This window comes from Micromys minutus (assembly GCF_963924665.1).
Source record: "Micromys minutus genome assembly, chromosome: 9".
Taxonomy (NCBI): Eukaryota; Metazoa; Chordata; class Mammalia; order Rodentia; family Muridae; genus Micromys; species Micromys minutus.
In genome coordinates, this window is record NC_137978.1 from 47,460,847 (window position 1) to 47,481,725 (window position 20,879).

Consider the following 20,879-nt stretch of genomic DNA (forward strand, 5'->3'; position numbering starts at 1 on the left):
ACCTCAGCACATCCACACATCCATCCATACATACACAAGCATGTGCGCTCACACACACACACACACACACACACACACACACACAAACACCTATCCATACATACATACATCCACACATCCATACATACATACACAAGCGTGTGTGCGTGCACATATACAAATACCTATCCATCCATCCATCCATCCATCCATCCATCCATCCATACATACATACATACATACATACATACATCCACACATCCATTCACACAGAACTCAGTTAGCCCACACATCCAGTCACCCAAGTTTGGATTAAAAAGCAATTCCCATCTTTTGTCCTAAACCCCCACTTCTAAGAAAAATCCAAAAGAGAAAAGGGGATCTGAGCAAAAATACTCAGCAAACAGTGGGAAGAGTCCAGATGTTGGACAGTAGAAAAGGGCTGACCACTGTAAAACTACGACCATCACCCCAGTCAAGTAGAGAACACAGCATTCCAGATGACATGAACAAAACCTCTCTCCCTCCCTCCATCTCCCCTTCTGTCTGTCTGTCCATCTCCCCTCCTTCCTTTCCTGTACTGGGGACAGATCAGATACTGACTTGGAGAATGACAGGCAGTTGCTCTACCACAGAGCTATATCCCAGCTCTCCTTTTCAGTTTTTATTTGGAGAAACAAAATAACACTTTTATGCTTCACCGCTTAGAAATGTGAGTATGTAAACTTATTCTTAGGGACATGCAAGCAATCTTTACTCCTGTCTGGAGGCAGCACAGATTCCAGCCACAGCAATAGTAAGCGAGCCTTCAGTGCTGCTTTATACATTTGCAATATACCGCAGTTGCCACCAGGGGGAGAGCATGGACAAAATATTGTACATGCCCAGAGGTGAGGAAGACTTTGCTTAAACAAACTGGAAAGAGTGTTCAGTGGGTGAAGGCACTTGCCAAACAAGCCTGGTGACCTGAAATCAATTCTGGGGGACTGGAGAGATGGTTCAGCAGTTAAGAGCACAGGCTGTTGTTCTTCCAGAAGTTCTGAGTTCAATTCCCAGCAATCATATTGTGGGTCACAACCATCACATAATGAGATATGTAATAACATCTATAATAATCTTCTGACCTGCAGGTATACATGCAACTAGAGTGCTGTAACATAATAAATAAATCTCAACCAAAAAAAAAAAAAGAAAGAAAGAAAGAAAGAAAGAAAGAAAGAAAGACCGGAATCCTGGGGTCCCACAATTCCACAAAGCTGTCCTCTGGCTTCCACACATCCCCCCTCCCATATCACATGCCTATATAAACATTAATAGTACATTTTTTGAAAATGTACTTTTAGCTGGATGATGGTGGTGTATACCTTTAATTCCAGCACTCAGGAGTCGGAGGCAGGTGGATTCTGTGAGTTCAAGACCAGCTTGTTCCAGGATGGCCAAGACTGAGAAACCCTATCTCAAAAAACAAACAAAAACCAAACCAAAACAACTCCCAACAACAAAATGAACAATAACAGAGAGAGAGAGAGAGAGAGAGAGAGAGAGAGAGAGAGAGAGAGAGAGAGAGAGAGAAAAGAAAAAAGAAAAAAAAAAACCTGTTTTAAAAACACCAAAACCCCAAATCAAACCAAACCAAAGGACAACAATAAAAACCCCAGAAGGGTTGTGTACAGCTGCTGACAAATTCGTCTCTGATCGAGTGATGCAGGGCTCTCGGTCCCCGGGTTTGACCACACAGCACTGTCACAAGGGGCCTCCCCCACACCATGTGTTGTCATCAGAGCCACAGACCAAGCTGCAGTTATTGTGCTTCTGGAAAAATCACAGGAAGTCATCCACAGGCGAGAGAAAGAGGGGTGAGGCATGAGGGTAATGAGGTTTGGAGCTCTCTGAGGAGGCTTTGATTTCGGGTAGAGCCACTGCTCCTCACATTAGCCAGGAAAGTGGGGTGTTTTAAAGTCAGCCCACAGATATAAAGCATATAACTGCAGTCAGGGCTGAAAGGGCTCAAACCCCGCTTTTGGGAGTGTGGCACCAAGGTCCTACACCCACAGATCTCCAAAGAAACCAGGAATGTTAAGCGTGCAGGATTGTCTCTCCGATGGAAAGACGTAAAGCGAGTTCTTCCATCCAGAATGCTGTGAATCGAAAGTGATTACAGCCTGCTGGTCTGAGCTACCTTGTGGGCCAGGTCATATTAAAGCTACCACAACCAGGACTAGGTGGTGGCTAACGGCCTAAAAGGCTTCTTTGCTGTTTGTATGACTAAGTCAGGGCCAGGCCACTGTGTAGGCTTTTAGGTTAGTGCAGGCAGCCTTCCTCTTGGAAGAAATGGCAGGCACCCCAAGTCCAGTCTCAATGTAATTACAATTCCATGTGCACCACGGTTAAATTTGTTGGATAAAACACCTAGCATCAGACTCCCCAAAATCTTGAACCAGGTTAATGGTCAATCTGAACCAAGTTCCCACTCTTACCTCTTTGTGGTTCACCTCCCTGCCTAACACACCCACAGAGACCCCCTCACTCAGGCTACTCAAGCCAGACATGAGAACATGTGCCTTTAATGCTAGCATTCAGGTAGAGTCCTAGGGCAGCCTCATCTACATAGTGAAACCTTGCCTCAAAAAGCAAGTAAGAAACTTTCTTCAAGGAACCCCAAGCATCAGGAGCTCTTCCTTCTCCAGCCCTACATGCGATTCTAAGGCCTAACAGCCACTTCAGGGTTTGGTCTCTGGGATCAAGACCTAACTTCTGTGCACAGGGATAAAGAAACTTTAGTCTGTAGGCAATAGCATCCATGAAGCCCTTGGTTCTTTCCCAGCACCATATAAACTTATTGTAAAGTACTCAAAGGAGGCACAGTGAACTAACAGAAGTTCAAGGTCATCCTCAGTCACATAGCTGCCATTATAGGAGACTTATCTCAAAGGGACAATCTCACAGATCAGGTTCTCCCACAAGATCTATGCTAGGTGTTGTTTCTCCCCTAAGATCTATTTTATTTTATATGTGCGTGTTTTGCATGTCTGCCCTTGGAGGTGAGAATGGGAGTCCGATCTGATGAACTGGAGTTAGCCTCTATAGGGTGCTGGGAACCAAACCCTGGTCTTCTACACAAGCAACAAGTTCCCTAAACCACTGAGCCATTTCTCCAGGATCTATTATTTTTATAAAAAACATCTGCTGATTATATTTGTGTTTCTGGACACATGGACACGAACACAGACGGACACACGGACACACACACACGCACACACACACACACACACACACACGAACAGGAACTGGGTTAGGACACATGCCACACAGTACATGTACAAAAGTAACAGGACAATTTCTTATTGGTGGTTCTCTCCTTTTATCTTCCCAAGTGCTTTTATGTGCTGGGCCATCTTGTCAGGCCTCCACATTAGGTCTTTACCTTATCCTTATTTTATGAAACAGGATGTCTCACTAAACTTAGACCTTGTGATTGGCTAGGATAGATGATGGCCAGTGGCAGTGGCTAAACACAGGCATCCTCCTGTCTCAACCTTGCCAGTACCAGTACTAAGGACTGAATTCATTTACCATTTTTCTACAGAGCCATTTCCTCAGCTCATGTAGCCCACCCAGCCTGGCCTGGAATTCATTATGTGGCTGAGAACCACTCTAGGGTTTGATCCTCTCTTATTTCCACCTCCCAAGTGCTAGGACTTGACTGTGTGAGTGTATCACCAAACCTGGTTCACAAACTCTTTTTCAGAAATCAATGATTGAGGCTGGAAAGCTGGCTCAGTGGTTAGATCACTGACTGCTCTTCCAGAGGTCCTGAGTTCAATTCCCAGCAACCACATGGTGGCTCACAACCATCTGTAATGAGATCTGATGACCTCTTCTGACATGCAGGGATATATGCAGGCAGAACACTGTGTGTATAATAAATAAATAAAATCTTTTTTAAAAAATCAATTATCTAAGTGAACATAAACATTCTGAGTTGCTACTTGCTCAGTAAACTTTTTTGAGATTTAAAAAATATTGGCTTGGAGAGATGGCTCAGCTGCAAAAAGAACTGACTGCTCTTCCAGAGATCCAGAATTGATTCCCAGCAACCACATGGTAGTTCACAACCCTCTGTCACTCTAGTTCCAAAGGATCTAATATCCTTTTTTGGTCTCCTCGGGTACTGTACACATGTGGTACATCAACACACATGCAGGCAAATACCCATACACACACAACAGAAATAAAAGTATCTAAAAAAATTAAAATGTGTTTGTGTGTATATGAAAGCCAAGAGGGTGTCAGACATGATGGAGCCAGAGTTACAAATGACAACAAATGGCTGTGAACTGCCCTACATGGATGCTGGAAACCACACTCCCAGGACTTCTGGAAGAGCAGCAAGTTCTCGTAATAGCTGAACCATCTCTACCTGCTCCTTGTCTCACTCATTCACTTGTTCATGGACTTTAAGAGTCTCCTCAGCTGCTTCCTTTTCACAGGACAGGAAACAGGCTTAGAGAGGACAAGATATTGGCCTGCTCACTTCTAGGAGGCATGCTCACATAAATAACAATGGACTGAGAACTAGCAGGATGGCTCAGCGGGTTAAGGTGCTTGCCATCAAGCCTGATGACCTGAATGAGCTCCAAGAACCACAGGGTGAATGAAAGGTAAGAACTGACTCATGCCAGTGTCCTTATGACCTCCACATGTGTGACGACACACATACATACCATGGCACATATGTACTCCTACCCTAACAAAGACATACAAATTTAACAAATAAATAAATATAAATGGATCTTGAGTTGTTCAGTGGTTTTGAGAAGAGCATAGAAAAGAGAGAGGGTTCAAGCAGCACTATCCAATGTTCACACCACAGAACTATTCACACGGGACACGCTACACCAATACAACCATGCCCACAGCCCAGTTCTGCCATGTGGCACATTTTGCTCACCTTGACAGAGAAGATATTTGCTGTGTGTCCTGTGTGCATGGAGAGCAGCTTCTTGTGGTGCAGTGGGTCCCACACGATGGTGTGCTGGTCATCGGAACCAGAAGCCAGCAAGCTGTGGGCAGAATTAGGAGCTCTGACTTCTCAAGGCCCCAGCTGCCTCTTCCCCATTCCCAGAGGATAGGAGTTGGGTATAGATAACTCAAAGGACAGTAGATGTTGAAGTTTAAGGTTAGCTTATAAATATTACTAGATTATATTTTACTTTGTTGAAAGTTTCCAATATTCTCCCAATACACTGGCCTACAATAAAATAGGGTTTGGAAGTTATCCAAACTTCTGTTCATACTGAGTTACTAGTGAAACTGTGTTGACAGTCGTGGGATAAGCTTAGGATGTCAGAGAGCATATCTATCTCCTTAGATGACCAAGTGGAGGAACCCACGTCTCCACCACTCTGACCTGTCCCTGCAGCTCATACTCACTCTCCTTTCTCATTCCACTCCAGACAGTTGACACATCCTGAGTGACCCTGGGGGAGAAAATAGAGGGTTAAGAAAAGATCCAATGGATAGTTCCCTGGGAAGCTCAATGCCAAGAAGTGGGGTTAGGCAAGCAAACAGCTTCACCTTCAGCATCTGCCTGGGACATGTGTGGCCAGAACTAAAATGCACCCCCTTCAGCATACAAAGTGCCTTCACACACAGTGTCAGCTGGCAGTGCACACCTGAGTTATAAAGGCATGTTTCTTTGATTCCACTTTGCAGGAAATTCATACATTAGTAATTATAAAAGCCAAAAAACTGTCTATCCCTGAAAGACATAGGTACAGTTCCTTCAAGGGACAAGTTTAGGGCCAGAATGCTTGCAACATCTCTGCAGCCCCACACTCCATTTCTGCATTCCTCCAACCTACAAAAGGCATAGCCTAGAGACTAATGCAAAAAGGTAATCTGGGCCACAGTGTTTTAGTTACGAATCAAAGAAAGTGGGGCTGGAGAGATGGATTAGTGGCTAATAGCAGAGGACCCAGGTTCAATTCCTAGCACCCACATGATAGGCTTCCAAATGCCTGTAACTCCAGTTCCAGGGTATCTCTTGCCCTTTTCAGATCTTGGTGGGTACCAGCACATGAGGGCAAAACACTCATTTGTACACATAAAATAAACAAATCTTTAAAAACAGAGAAAATAGGGCAGTCAACGATACATAATGAATTTGAACTTACAAATAGCGGAAGGTATGAGGAGCGGACCCCAGGGTTTCACAGCAAAGGAGATGAAATGACTAGACCGTGCAGGCTTCTCTGTCCCTTCACTCCACCCTCTTCCTAAGGGTGCCAAGATTATCACTGACTGAACTACCAGCTTCCTGCCTGAAATCAAACCAAGTGTCCTGAGAAACAACTCCATTTTTCTTGCCGCAGTGAGAGAGGTTCCAGAATTAGGCCTAAACCAAATAGTATATAGAAAATTGTAAAGCTAATCTGGTCACAGTAATCAGCTGAGAGATGAACCTTGACCTGAAATCAGATGCCAAGAGGGAAGTGATGACAGGAGCAGGTGTGCCCATTCTCAGCAGCACTGGATACTTAGGTGCTTCAGTGAAGACCTGGCATGTGGGTAGACCAACAGTTGTTGCACATTCTGCCACCTCAAGGGCAAGCAGCCTGGTGGAATCATCACCCAGAGGCAGGCTTATCCTGCAGCTGTAGAAGATGAGCCAGACTGACTATAGTGGCAGACCTTGACTCTAACTTTCTCCTGCTCCATTTTTTGTTTAAGACAATCCAAACTGGGCTGTTATCTGTTGTAAAAAGCATCCAAACCCAGTAATCCCAACACATTCTGCAGGTACCAGTGAGCAGGACCTTCCTTTAAGATGCCTCTCTTATGAATGTGGGAGGGAGGCTTCTTTCCTGCTGGCCTCTATGCCATCATACAATATGGCTCTGCAGCTCTGTGATGGCTTTCCTCCACGAGACTGAAGCCTGAGAAAGCAGGCTTTGTGGATTACACTGCATCTGAGGCTAACTGCAGTGTCTAGCAGGTATCTGCTGCTTAATTAACTAGATGCATCCATCTGTCCAGTGGGGATAGCAAAGAGAACTTGGAGGTATAGACACATCTAATTTCCCATCTGTCTTTTCTCTTCCCAGCTTAGGTCCTTCTTCTCCTCTGGGTTGAACCTAATTGTTTTTTCAGGCTTTGCACCTGAATATACAACTGAGACACCCTCTGCTCAAGGCAGCCAGGGTCCCTGTGGACCTAAGGCCTCTTGCCTTCTCAAACACTTGGTTGCAACTCCACACCTTTATCTGAGTCAAAATCCTCTCTATACTTTGCCAGAAACCACAGCTTCATCTTGGAATCTCTCAGAGCACCCATGGCCTTGAATGACTGCTCCTTAGTGAGGGCAAAGCTGAGTACTCGTGTAGACAGAATAACAGTCCTTTATACAGTTCAGCCATAACTCTGAAGCCTGCAAATGTTATCTCAAGTGACAAAAAGAAGTCTGCAGATATGATTAAGGTTAAAACTATGAGATGGCAAGATGATCCTGGACTGTCCAGGCAGGTTCAGTGAGGTCACATGAATCCTTAAATTCATAAACAGTATGTGAGCTGGCTCCAGAGAGGCAGACACAGAGGTGTAAAACGAATGTACCAGCTGCTGCTGGCTATGCCGCAGAGGGAAGGGCCAGGAGCCAAGACTTGCAGCAGCTTTAAGAAACTGGGAATAGCAAGAAAAGAAATTCTACCCTTCAGCCTCCTGGAGGGACAGAGCTGCCAACACCTTCTTCTAGTCTGGCGAGATCTGTGTTCTGATTTACAGACCTGTAACGTAAGCCGGCAGCAGCAGAGCAGCCCTACCTTAGCATTGGAGAGGCTGAGACAGGTTGATCTCTGAGAGAATTTGTGGTCAATCTGAGCTAGATAAAGAGTGTCAGGCCAGCCAGAGCTACATAGCAAGACACTACCTCAAAACACTAAAATACTAAAACAAAACAGAAATAGGAGCTGAAGAGAGCACAGAGCTCCCAAATCCCAGAGTTGATTCTTAGCACCTACATGTTGACTAACAAACTAGAAAACTAGTTCTTTTTTTTAAAAAAGACTTATTATAAGATTTATTTCACACACACACACACACACACACACACACACACACACACACACACACACACACACACACACACATTGTAGCTGTCTTCAGACATACCAGAAGAGGGCATCAGATCTTATTATAGATGGTTATGAGCCACCATGTGGTTGCTGGGATTTGAATTCAGGATCTCGGGAAGAGCAGCCAGTGCTCTTAACTGCTGAGCCATCTCTCCAGCCCTGGGACTCTAGTTCTATGAGATCCAATTCTCTCTTCCAGCACAAACTAGTAGGTAAACCATGTATCCACATAAAAATAAATTATTTAAAAACTATAACAAGTTTTTGTTTTCAAAGCATTCTTTGTGGGGTTTTTTTTTTTTTCATTTATTGTGTATGTATAGCATGTGTGGGTACTTATAAATACTCCCTCCTTAATTCTTAGCCAGCCCATCCCTGCTTGGAGACAAGGATTGATATTTAGCTCCCGCTGGCCTTGAACTCACAATCCTTCAGCCTTATCCTAATACTAGAATTAGGTTAATGTATTTACCTTTAGGGAGGAGCTTTTGGGCCAACAGGCATATATAAGGGTCAAAGGACAGTTTCCTCAAGCCAGCTCTTTCCTTCTACCATAGGTACCAGTTCCCTAGGCTTGATATCGAGAGCCTTTACCCACTGAGACATCTCCCCAGACCTATCTATTTAATGTCTGTGTACATGTGTGCCATGGCAGCGGTGTGGGAGGCAGAGGACAACACCTTGTGGAAGTGTTTCTTCTCACACCAAGGGGATTGATGTGGTCAGGCTTGGCAGACAGGCGGCATCCATGTAACAGCTGGGTACGGCGGCACCTACCTATAGACTCAGGTAGAGGAAAGGGCAATCCCTGGATCTCCATAACCAGCCAGTCTAGCCTCCATGAGGGGCTCCAGGTTCAGTGAGACACCCTGTTGCAAAAAATAATGTGGAGGGCCAGGTGTGATGGCACACATCTCTAATCCCCAGCACTTGGTAGGCAGAGACAGGAGGATTTCTTTGAGTTTAAGGCCAGCCTGATCTACAGTGAGTTCTAGAACAGTTAGGACTTAATAGAAATCCTGTCTCAACAAACAAACAAAAATAATGTAAAGGGCTGGACAGATGGCTCAGCAGTTAGGAGCCCCGAGAACAGTCTCTAGCACCCAAGCACCCAAGCATGATAACGCTAGGCAGAGCCACAGTCATGACCTCATTACTCCTTCCTACAGGGACATTAAATAACTCTTGTGTTATCATGACCTAATAAGCATCACTACACAGGAGAGGCGTGGAAAGAGAAAAAGGAAATATCAACCAATATCATCCACTTATCCACCCATCCATCCATCCATGTGTGGTAGAGTGCTTGCCTAGCAAACGCAGGGTCCTAGGCTGGGTCACAACTCCTGGACCTGACAGGGTGGTTGCATGCGCTTAGTTCCAGTACTCAGGGGGCAGAAGCAGGTAGATCTCTGAAGTGGAAATTTAAGGTTTCGTTTGAGAGTCAGTAGTGTTGTGTGCTGTTTGGCTGGAGCAAATACGTAAAAGTACAGAAGTGTTTTTCTGAAGTGGAGACAGGTGAAAGACTAGAGCAGACTTGTGAAGCAATGCCTCACTGAAGAGAACACAGGAGAAAGGATGTTCTAAAGCAAGCATGCAGAAAGGACACGTGATAAAGGATTCTTTGCTAACAACACACATGTATTAGTCCACCTTACATTGCACAGCTGAGCTCCATGTTAGGACTCCACAGAGAGAAACAAACCAAAAACTTTCAGGTAGTGTGCTGCAGTTTCTTGCTGCTTTTGCAGACATGGGCTGATTGACAGAGTGATGTCAGCTGAGACAGATGCACATGATGAGGCAAGATACGTGCTGAACATGTGGTGTTTGGAGAGAGTATAAAAAGGACTCGTCAGACAGTGAAGCAGGCTGAGCTTGGCTTGCTCTAACTGTGTGAGACTTGTGGGTCTCTCATCTCTGATCTTTGCTCCTCCAAGAGAGACACAGCCAAGAAGTTCTCCTGGCATTCCTCCAGGTCCCTCCTGTTGACTTGTGCCAAGGCTGATGCCTGGCTGCCTCTGTTAGGTCTCATCACTGGTACTGATTTGTTTTTGCTATTCTGACTCTACCAAATTGGACTGATGGTGTATCTATGAAGTGTTTGCGAGCTGCCGCTGCCTGCTGACCTGTGAACTGAACTGCTGATTTCCAGACAACAGACAGCAGTTGCTCCAAAGAACCTTTCGAAACAGGTCCACTTCCCCCACAATCCCCCTGATCCTTTCTTTTCTACTACCTATGATGGGTGGTGGGTTAAAAGGGAGGTTAAAATGTTTAAGAACCAGGGCAGGAGAGATGGGTCAGTGGTTAAGAGCACTAGCTGTTCTCCCAAAAGACTTGGGTTTAATTCCCAGTACACATGTGATAGCTTACAACTGTTTGTTACCCCAGTTCCAGGGGATCTGACACCCGCACATAGACATACAAGCTGGTAGAATACCAATGTACATAAAAATAATCATTAAAAGTAGCATTTGAAAAAATTAAAATTATAGATCTCTGAGTCTGAGGACAGTCTGGTCTACAGAGTGAGTTCCAGGACAGTAGTCAGCCAAGGTTACACAGTTGAAACCCTGCCTCAACAAACCAAACCAAACAAAATATAAATCAATCACCATTACCATAAAGAAAATCTATCTATAGCTACATACATACATCAATTTCTAATGGCAGCATCATTGGCAAGGCACCAGCTATAACTCACAACGGAACTTTTCCTTATACTAAGCTGATATCAAGTATACATCCTGCAGTCTCTTTTCACTGAGCACCTAGCATACAATTCTTCTTTTCGTAAATGCCATTGAACTCTAGAGAGAGGAAGGAGAACCCCACATAATTCAGTCAGGTTAGTCAGGGAGTGACTGGGTGCTAAGGAGACTGTTAAACACGGGGATGGGACATACTGAAAATGTACTGTAGAGGTCAGAAAAGGCCTCTCTGAAAGGCAGAAACTATACCGACATCTTTACTGCTACATTTGTCTCCCAGGGTAAAGATACAGTGCTGCCACATAAGCTACACGCTGTACACTGCACGTCTGCCTGTCCGACCACGGGAGGGAATTAGAGGTGCTTTCATACTGTTGTTCTCAGGTGACTGAAACAATTTTCCTTCAGTACCTACAGGACGTGCTGACAATTTTTTCTGTAAGGGGCCAAACAATAGATATTTTAGGTTTTGCAAACCATATGGTCTCTGTATGAATCATTCAATCCTGCCGTTGAATCACTAAAACAGACAGACAATACATAAATGAATGAGTGTGGCTGTGCTCCAATAAAACTTTATTTATAAGAACGGGTGGCAGTGCACTTGAGACTCAGAATAGCTAAACAACTGCAAAAGAACAAAGTTGGAAGATTCACATGCCCTAATTTCTCAAGTGGCTGCAAAGTGGTATTGGCACAAGAACAGGTATTTTGATTAATGGCATAAGTTGACAGTTAACAAAAAAACTTCACTTTTATGAGTACTTAATTTCTGTTAAGAGTTCCAAGACACTAATAGTCTTTGCAACAAATGGTGCTGGGACAAGTGGACATGCAGAATAATTAAGTATTGGATGCAGCTCAGTGGTACAGCACTTGCTTGATCCTGGACACCACCACGAATGACCAAAGACTGAAGCGTCAGGTGGAGAGAAGCCTCAGTATTGAAGGCTGGACTCTCAACCAAACCCTAAGAATGAAGTATGATCTCCCTTAGGAACCATCATTACACACTTACACACACTTACACACACACACACACACCAACTCAATGGATTGTCTTACTGCATTTTGATTATATACATATGGATCAAAGAACTCTACCCGTAAAGCTTGGAAGAAACACAAATATAAATCTCCATGACCTGGAGTCAGCAATGGTGCTGTAGATACAATACTGAAAGCCTAATGAGAAAGAGCAGAGGGCAGAAATGGAGGGCACTTGGTGCAAGGCCCAGCCCAAGGACTTTAGTGTGATTCCTGGTACCCACGCAGTGAACAGAGAGCTGACTACAGGTTGTCATCTTACCTCCACATGTGTGTGTACCTACGTGTGCAGGTCGGGAGTTCAAGAACAGTCTTAGAACATACACACAAAAAATAAATACAAAACTGTTTGGCTATCCAGGTGTGGCTGTGGGGCATGCATCTAATTCCAGCACTCTGGAGGCTGAGATAGAAGACAGGTCAAGGCAGCTGTGGATACACTATGCAATCCTGTCTCAAGAATATACCAAATAATACTCAATTATCATGTAAGCCAGCTACTCTACTCTTGGGAACATCCCAAAGATATCTTAAAGTATGTCTCTACACAAAAACATGAGCATGAATGCTCACAGCAGCACCTGCATGCACGCATATATACATACATACATACATACATACATACATGCATGCATACAAAGTTTTAGGCCCCCTTTGCTACCACTATGCTACAGCTTACATAAAGCCCATGGCACTTCTCTGACATACCATAACTTGACTCAATCTACTTTGAATTTATGCTCAAATTACATAAGGAACAAAATGGAAATAAAAGGCAATCAAAACCAGGCATGGTAGCCCATACCTGTAATTCCAACAGTTGGGACTTGCAGCAGAAAGGTCAAGAATTCAGAACAGTCTTAGATACATATAAGAAAATTCAAGGCTATATATCTAGGCTGCAAATGAACACTGTGTGGAAACAGTAAAAGAGAAGGACAATAAAGGCACATGGAGAGAGAAGGTGAGACATGTAACTGGCTCCAGAACTGGCAGGTTCCATATGGGTAAAACACAACCAAGCACAGAGGGAAAACAAGAGTCAGGATTACGGCAGCTGCATCTGCATATAGACACGTTTTTCTTATCGTCTTGGAAACCATACAGCATAACAACTATTTTCATTGTATTAGGCATTATAAACAATCTGGTGTATTCAGAAATGTTTGTAAGTTATATGTAAATTGACACAACATCTTATATAAAACAAAACCAAACCCAGGAGCTTTTGAAGATATTTGTATTTGTGGAAAATTCTATAGAAATTCCCTCAAGCACAAATCAAGAAAAGTGGCAGAATACATGCCACTTAAGTACAATATTAAGACAATCAGGTTGGGCCTGGTGGTGCACACCTTTAATTCTAGAGCTCCTGGAGCAGAGGCAAGTTCAAGGCCAGCCTGGTTTACAGATCAAGTTCTAGAGCATCCAGGGCTACACAAAAAAGCCTATCTCAAAAAAACAGCAAAAATGAAAAGGAAAGAAAATCAGGGGCTGTAGATGAGCCAACAGTTTCAGTACATACTGTCTACAAGGAGGACCTGAGTTCAGTTCCCGAACCCATATCTGTAACTTCAGCCCTAGGGGATCTAATGCCTCTAGCATCCAAGAGTGACTACACAACAAAACATACCCACTCACCCACATGCACCTAAGGTAAGCATGGTGGCATATACCGCTAACTCCAGCACTGAGCTGCAGATATACCTCTGCATGCAGAGGGTGAAAAGCAGGATGTGTGTGTCTAGGGTGCAAGCTAGATCTCTTACCTGAAGCTCTGCTTCCAGGCCCAGCCGCCGGATAAAAGGGTCAGTGACATGATATCGCCGTTCAAAGCTCAGGGCACCCCGCTCCTGGGAACAAAGGCAAACTTTGATTCAATTCAATATTATTTAGTATCTATCTTTAGAAATTTAGTATATGTGTTTAAATGTTTTGTTTCTATATACATCTGTGCACCATATGCATGTCTGGTGTCTACAGGTCAGGAGAGGGTGTCAAATAAAGAATTGAAAAAAATAAAGGAGAACTCTGTAGTTAGGATGGAAAGGCATCATCTTTAGGATACACACCGTTAAGGCGCATCTACACACATACCAAAATAGCCTACTAACTCTGAGCTTCTAAAAATAGTTCCTTGTCTTTAAGGAACCTGGTCCAATAAAAACCCCAGAACCTAAAAGTAAAAGGTTCAACGATACAGGATAAAAAAATGCACAGACTAAGACACACCAAACACTTGGTTCCTATCAGGGCACACACTTTACTAAGTCCATCCAGTTCATCACCAAAGCTTAGTACCTTGGTAGATAATTGTATATTTGAAAACAGGGTCTCAGTATGCAGCCCTAGTTGGAACTCTCTATGTAGATAAAGCTAGACTCGAATGCATTGAGATCCACCTGCCTGAGGACTGAGATTAAAGATATTCATCACTACATCCCCTGACTACTAACTAAATTTTCTTCTTAGCTTAAAAATGTTCTATCATTTAACTTTTCAAAGATACCATCACTTAACAAGAGCACAGGCAGGCAAAATGAGCAGTCTTCAGGTAGCTTCACTTCGCAGGGCAACAGTATATGAAGCTGGGGGTCCCAGTTTAGGGTTCTTACCAGAGGCACATCTGCCTTGCTTTAAACTATTTTAAGTCTCTGTGGCTCCCATGCTGGAATCTCCAGCTGAGGCCAGGAGAGGGTATCATTTATACTCCTGTGTGCACACCCACATGGACACCTCTACACTGAGGGCTCACCAGCCTACATTAACCTTAGCAGTGGAGGCACAAGTACAGGGATGGGAGCACTCCGTGAATTCTATGCACTTGAAAAAACTGGAGGAGGCAGACAACTGTGATTTCATCCTCAGGAGGCTACTAGGAAGCTATATGACTTTAGGTAAGTCACCAACTCCAGAGCTGTCTGTCCCAGTTTTCCAGCCTCCCCCCAACCCTAATGTTTAAATGACTCTGTAGGGCTGCAATTCTCAATTTGTGTCACAATAAAATCTCTCTGTGGGTGGGACAACCCTTTCACAAGGGTCACACAAGACCACTAGAAAACACAAATATTTACATCATGATTCCTAACAGTAGCAAAATTACAGTACTGAAATAGCAACAGAAATAATTTTGTGGTTGGGGGTTTGTATTAAAGCATTAGGAAGGTTGAGACCTATAGTGGTGGGGGAGGGGAGAGAAAGGGCTGCTGCTTACCTTAATTTGCCTACGAATGAGGTCTGTAGTTATATTGACTTTTGCCATCTTCTCTTAATAGTTCACCAGAAGGAAGCTATAAAAGGATCTTCAAGACCCTTGTACATTCCAGCCAAGCCCAGGTCCACAAGACAAGCATTTAATTACCTAAAAGGAAAAAAAAAAAAGCATCAAGCCCTGGGAAATAGAATAAGGGGCCGTCAAAAGCCTGACTGCACTCCTAAAGCAGTCCTGTACCACTCAGTGATTTCTAACATGGTGGGCTGGCCCTGCTCCCTGAAGAGCCCCTGAATGGGTAAAGATGGTAAAGATGGTGAGCATCTCGTAAGGACTCGCAGCCATAGGGAGCACGAACGGCCATGGAGCAAGCACTTGAAGGAGTCAGGATTCCTCCCTACACCTGTGGCAAACCATCTCAACTGCCAATTGCTTTAGATCTGAAACCTCAGCTCTCCCACAACCACATCAACAGTACAGACTCAAAAGGGGAGCTTTCCTAAGAGTCGGCACAAGCAAACTCTGTGTTGTTTGTGTCCTTTGTAAAATCCTTTAGAATAAACCAGCTTTGAGGTATTATTACTACTACTGTCTCTGTGGAGACAAACTTTTGTGGAATTTGTCATCCCTTTTTTCCTTTTCTCTTTATATAGGTTTCAGGAATCCAACATAGGTAGCCAGGCTTGCTCTACCTACTGAGCCATCTCTCCAGCTCCAATCTTTTTTTTTTTAATTCAAATATATTTTTAAATTCTATGTGGGAGCACTTTGCCTGCATGTACATCTGTGCATTATGTGCAGACCAGAAGAGATCAGGAGAGTATTGGATCCCCAGGAACTGGAGCTAAGGTTAGTTATGAGCCACCATGTCGGTCCATGGAATCCAGTGTGGGCCCTCTAAAAAATTCTTAACCGCCAAGCAATCTCTCCAAACCCATCCATTAATTTTTTAAAAAGATTTGTTTATTTTATTTACATGAGTACACTGTAGCTGTCTTCAGACACATCAGAAGAGGGCATCAGATCCCATTACAGATGGTTGTGAACCACCATGTGGGTGCTGGGAATTGAACTCAGGACCTCTGGAAGAGCAGTCAGTGCTCCTAACCACTGAGCCATCTCTCCAGCCTTAGGGTTTAATTTTTATTTTAAATTATGTGTGTGTGAACATGTGCAATGAGTGCAGTGCCAGAGACCAGAGGAGTCAGATCCCCTAGAAGCTAGAGTTACAAACAGTTGTCATCCATGTGGTGCTAGAAACCAAACCAGGGTCTTCTGCAAAAGGAATTCCTGCTCTTAACCGCTGGACCATTCCCCAGCCCCTATTAATGTTAAATATTTGATGACCACAGTCACCTGAATAAAGAAAGTCTTCAGTATCTGGATAGTTTAGCCTTTGTTCCATCACCCCTCAAAGCTATTCCTCTATCTAATTCTGTTTAAAAGAGTAAATAGTCTGATTCTTTAACATATATCGAAAGGAAACACAAAATGCAAGAAGAAAGTTTAAGTATAGTCATCACAGAATTTGTAGAAGCCCCACAAGTTCTTGATATTAGGAATGTATTGCCTTATGATATCACAAGGTCATCAAGATGGCCCAGTGTGTGCAAGTACTTTCCCTAGCAACCACATGATAGAGAAATGATTCTAGCCAGCACCTGTACAAGCACACACACACTCCACACATAAAAATGAATGCAGTTAAGTTCATTAAAAATAAATGACAGGGGCTAGAGAGATGGCTCAGAGGTTAAGAGCACTGGCTGCTCTTCCAGAGGTCCTGAGTTCAAATCCCAGAAACCATATGGTGGCTCACAACCATCTGTAATGGGAGCCAATGTCCTTTTCTGGTGTGTCTTTTTTTTTTTTTTTTTCCAGATTTTCTCTGTATCCCTGGCTGTCCTGGAACTTACTATGTAGGCCAGGCTGACCTTGAACTCACAAAGATCTGCCTGCCTCTGCCACCACACCCAGCTTTGAAGGGATCTGCCAGAGTTGGTTTCCATTGCTTTTAACTACAAATCTGGCCAGAGAATAACTCTAAAGCCCAGGGAGAAGGACTCAAGCCAAAGAACTGGAAGAAGAGGCTTCTGAGAAGAGATGACCAAGGGAACAAAGCCAGAGTGGTTCAAATGGCTGGACTAGATCCAGGTTGAAGATGCAGGCCTGCCCAAAGGCAAAGCCTGCCTAAGAAAGACTACAGAGTAAGTTCAAAGCCAGTCTAAGTAACAGTGATACTGCTTCAAAATTAACAAACAAAAAGGAGTGAGGCTGCCTGGCTGGCACTGGGGGTGGGGTACAGCACCAGGCTCTGGTCTCAGCTTCAGCATGGAAAACATCTGCTACAGACAGGCTACTTCTATTGTCATTTTCAACAGAAGGGAACAGATTCACACGTAACAGTTTCACAGGGTCATATGGCCAATAAACAGGAGCAGGAAAGAGACTTGAACCCAAGCCTATGTGACTCCAAAGCCCATGTCCTTAATCACAATGGTATGTTTTCTGGAGTAATGGCCACAGGAGATTCCAAAGAGCCAACCAAATCATAACTAATAACTCATGAGTTTTCTTGGAGCAGCTGCACGGTCAGAATGGAGAATACAGAATTAAAGGCACAGTACCTGCACCGAGAGCTCAGGGCTAAGGATGTGGTGTTAGTTATCTGATGTGTGGCTTGGGAACACAAAGAAACAAGAGGAGGAAAGCAGGCACATAGGAAAGAAGTCAGATAAGAGGTAAAATAAGAATACAGATTTAAATCAGTTTCTCTGTGTGGCCCAAACCTTCCTGAAACTCTCTGTAGACCAGGCTGGACTAAAACTCAAAGGAGCCTGAGCCTCTGCCTCTCTGCCTCTGCCTCCAAGTGCTGGCATTAAAAGTATGTGACCACTGCCTGGCTTATACTTAGCATTTTAATGAACATTTATTTCTGCTCTAACCTGGAAAGCCATCCTGGAATCACAGCCTGGTTTTTCTCAAGGATACAAAGACTCAGTTTTTTTCTACAGAATTTTGTAGGGACATCTAACTAGATAAAAGATTCACAAAGGCACAAGGGCACAACTAGTTTCATATTCGAATCCAAAAGTCTCTCAAACATGATGGGCAGGGTGGTGCCCGCCTTTAATCCCAGCAGATGGGAGGCAAAGGCAGGTTGGCCTTGAGCTTGAGGCCAGCCTGGTCTACAAATCGAGTCCAGGATGGTCAGGACTGGTTACACTGAGAAACTGTCTAGAAAAAACAAAACAAAATAAAACAACTCTCAAGTGTAAAGAACTGGATCAATACAATTATTTTATACTGAAAAGATGAAGTCACGGCCAACTTTTAGAGTGTTACTTCAGAGAGCATTCTTGAAACAGTCAACAAGTCACAAACAGAAGCTAAGGAATAAGGGACCTGAAGTTGGCATGCTGCAGTGCCATGCAGGATCTAACCTAGAGAAGACAATGCCGATGGGAATTCTATGTTAGATGCAGTATGCAAACTACATAATAGCTGGAATTAACAATTTCAAGAATTTTATCAAACAGTTTAATGAGCTAGACTTAGAAGGATCAATTGAATATTTGTTATACAATTTATTCATACATCTTAGAAGAAATCACAGAAGACAGCAAGACATTAACCAAGACCTTAATTAAGGAAGGACATGCCAGCGTGGAGTCACCAGAGAGGAGGACATTCACCCTTCACTCTGAGGCAGGATGGTGAATGCCACACCCTGACTTTCACACTCAGGGCTGGAAGAACATTGAGAGCTCCTTTGTTCGTGTGTTCATAGAAAATGAAAGCTCAATAAAGACTTTCTCTAGCTAGAGGACAAAGGTTTGCAGGGTATGAACTGTAATTAGGATACTACAAGGCCAGCCCTGACAGACACCCATGAGGAGGAGAGAGTGAACACCCGCAGCACAGAGGGAAACATGACCTCATGTTCTAACAGAAATAAGGATGAGCTCCTGGGCAGATGTCACAGCTCTCTGAAGGCATTCTCCCTTGGGCGAAAATGGCTAGCATGGAGTCTTTAACCCTATCCTGACCACAAGTTTTTAGTTTAGACTTCTAGGAAACTTTCTTCTACAAGGATATGAAACTAATGAACTTTAAGTTGATTCCCAGAACCCACATGTAACATGGAAGGAGAAAACCAATTTCATGACATTTTCCTCTGACCTTCCTATGTACCATGGTATACGCACACCAACGCATGATTACACATACTAGGCATGAATTCCTGCCCCTATCATATGCCAGGAAGACAGGACACTTCACAGAGTTTCAGTCTGCACATCTGTAAAATGGAAACGGTCTGATATACCTACATCAAGGGACAAATAAGAAAACAAATTTGAATGTCCCTAACAGTACCTGGAACACAGCAGAGGCTCAGCAAAACACTTGCAAAGTCCTGTTACACATCTCCGGTAGCACATGTTACTTGTCTCCCACATTTCTCTATCAAGAATGAAGCTGACGGTGGTTAAGTCAATGGTTAAGAGCACTGAATGTTCTTCCAGAGGTCCTGAGCTCAAATCCCAGCAACCACATGGTGGCTCACAACCATCTGTAATGGGATCTGATGCCCTCTTCTGGTGTGTCAGAAGACAGCTACAGTGTACTTATATATAATAAATAAAATCTTTAAAAAAAAAAAAAAAGAATGAAGCTGACACTGGGGACCCCATCACAGGACTGGAAGGTGACACAGCACCTTTAAGTTGGGAGTTCAACTTAAACTTTATTTCCAAAGGGAAACTCCACATAAAACCTTATGCAGAGATGTTTATGGAAGCACTGGACAAAAAGGCAAACAACTCAATGCCTCAGAGATTATCTGTCATTTGACTAGAAAAAGCAAGGAAAAGGCCAGGAGAGACAACTTGACAGGTAAAAGTGCTTGGCATGCAAGCCTGACAACCTGGGTTTAACCCAGGAACCCACGGAAGGAAAGAACTCTCACGAGTTGTCCTCTACACTCACATCCTGTAACTACACATACATATGCACACAAACAGTGGGCCACACCTGAGGTTGCCCTCTTGCCTCCATACACATACCCACAACACACATGTGCACACACCAACTCATGAAAGAATAAACTCTGAAACTGTCCCAATGAAAGATGATGTCATATGATTGCATTTTTTTTTTTTAACTATAAAGTGTTTAGACCCTGTAAATGGAGACTAGGTTAGCAGTTGCTTAGGCTGGAAGAGATGGCGGAACAGGACGGAGAAAAGATACTTGGTCTGCAGAACAATTCAGCAGTATCCAGGACACTCAGTGCTGTGCAGCCACCACACCTAGCTTGTTCCAGAACATTCCCATTACCTGACACCCAGCAAATACACAGTTCCCATTTCTCTTGTGCCCATCACTGGCAAGCACCATCCTCCACTCTGTCTCGATGGGTCTACTTACTCCAGATGATTCACTAACAACATGTGGCCTTTGTATCTGACTTTCTCCAATTATCACAACTTATTCCACTACACTGACAGCCAGTCTATCCACTGGCTGGTGTCGACGGTCTGTGAACATCTGTGATGAAGCTGAGGATGTAGCTCAGGGTAGAACATGTTCCTAGCATGTATAAGGACTGGAGTTCTTCATATAAGAGTTTTAACTCTTTTTTTTTTTTTTAAAGGTGGGAAAGGTGGGAGGCTGAAGACATGGCTCAGTGGTTAAGAGCACTGACTGTACTGGCTGGTTTTGTGTCAACTTGACACAAGCTGGAGCTATCACAGAGAAAGGAGCCTCAGTTGAGGAAATGCCTCCATAAGATCC

General features: G+C 43.7%; 1 protein-coding gene across 3 annotated transcripts in view; it reads right to left on the minus strand.

The window, feature by feature from the left end:
- Window positions 1–20,879, minus strand: part of WDTC1 (WD and tetratricopeptide repeats 1) — a 46,428-nt gene that overhangs the window by 15,816 nt on the left and 9,733 nt on the right. For all 3 annotated transcript variants that reach the window (XM_080920811.1, XM_080920809.1, XM_080920810.1), the window contains 4 exons: window positions 15,087–15,233; window positions 13,642–13,725; window positions 5,413–5,459; window positions 4,931–5,042 (listed from right to left, as the gene is read on the minus strand). In XM_080920811.1, coding sequence (XP_080776937.1) covers window positions 4,931–5,042; window positions 5,413–5,459; window positions 13,642–13,725; window positions 15,087–15,134 — 291 coding nt within the window. In that variant the 5' untranslated portion in view covers window positions 15,135–15,233. The remainder of the gene's footprint in view (window positions 1–4,930; window positions 5,043–5,412; window positions 5,460–13,641; window positions 13,726–15,086; window positions 15,234–20,879) is intronic.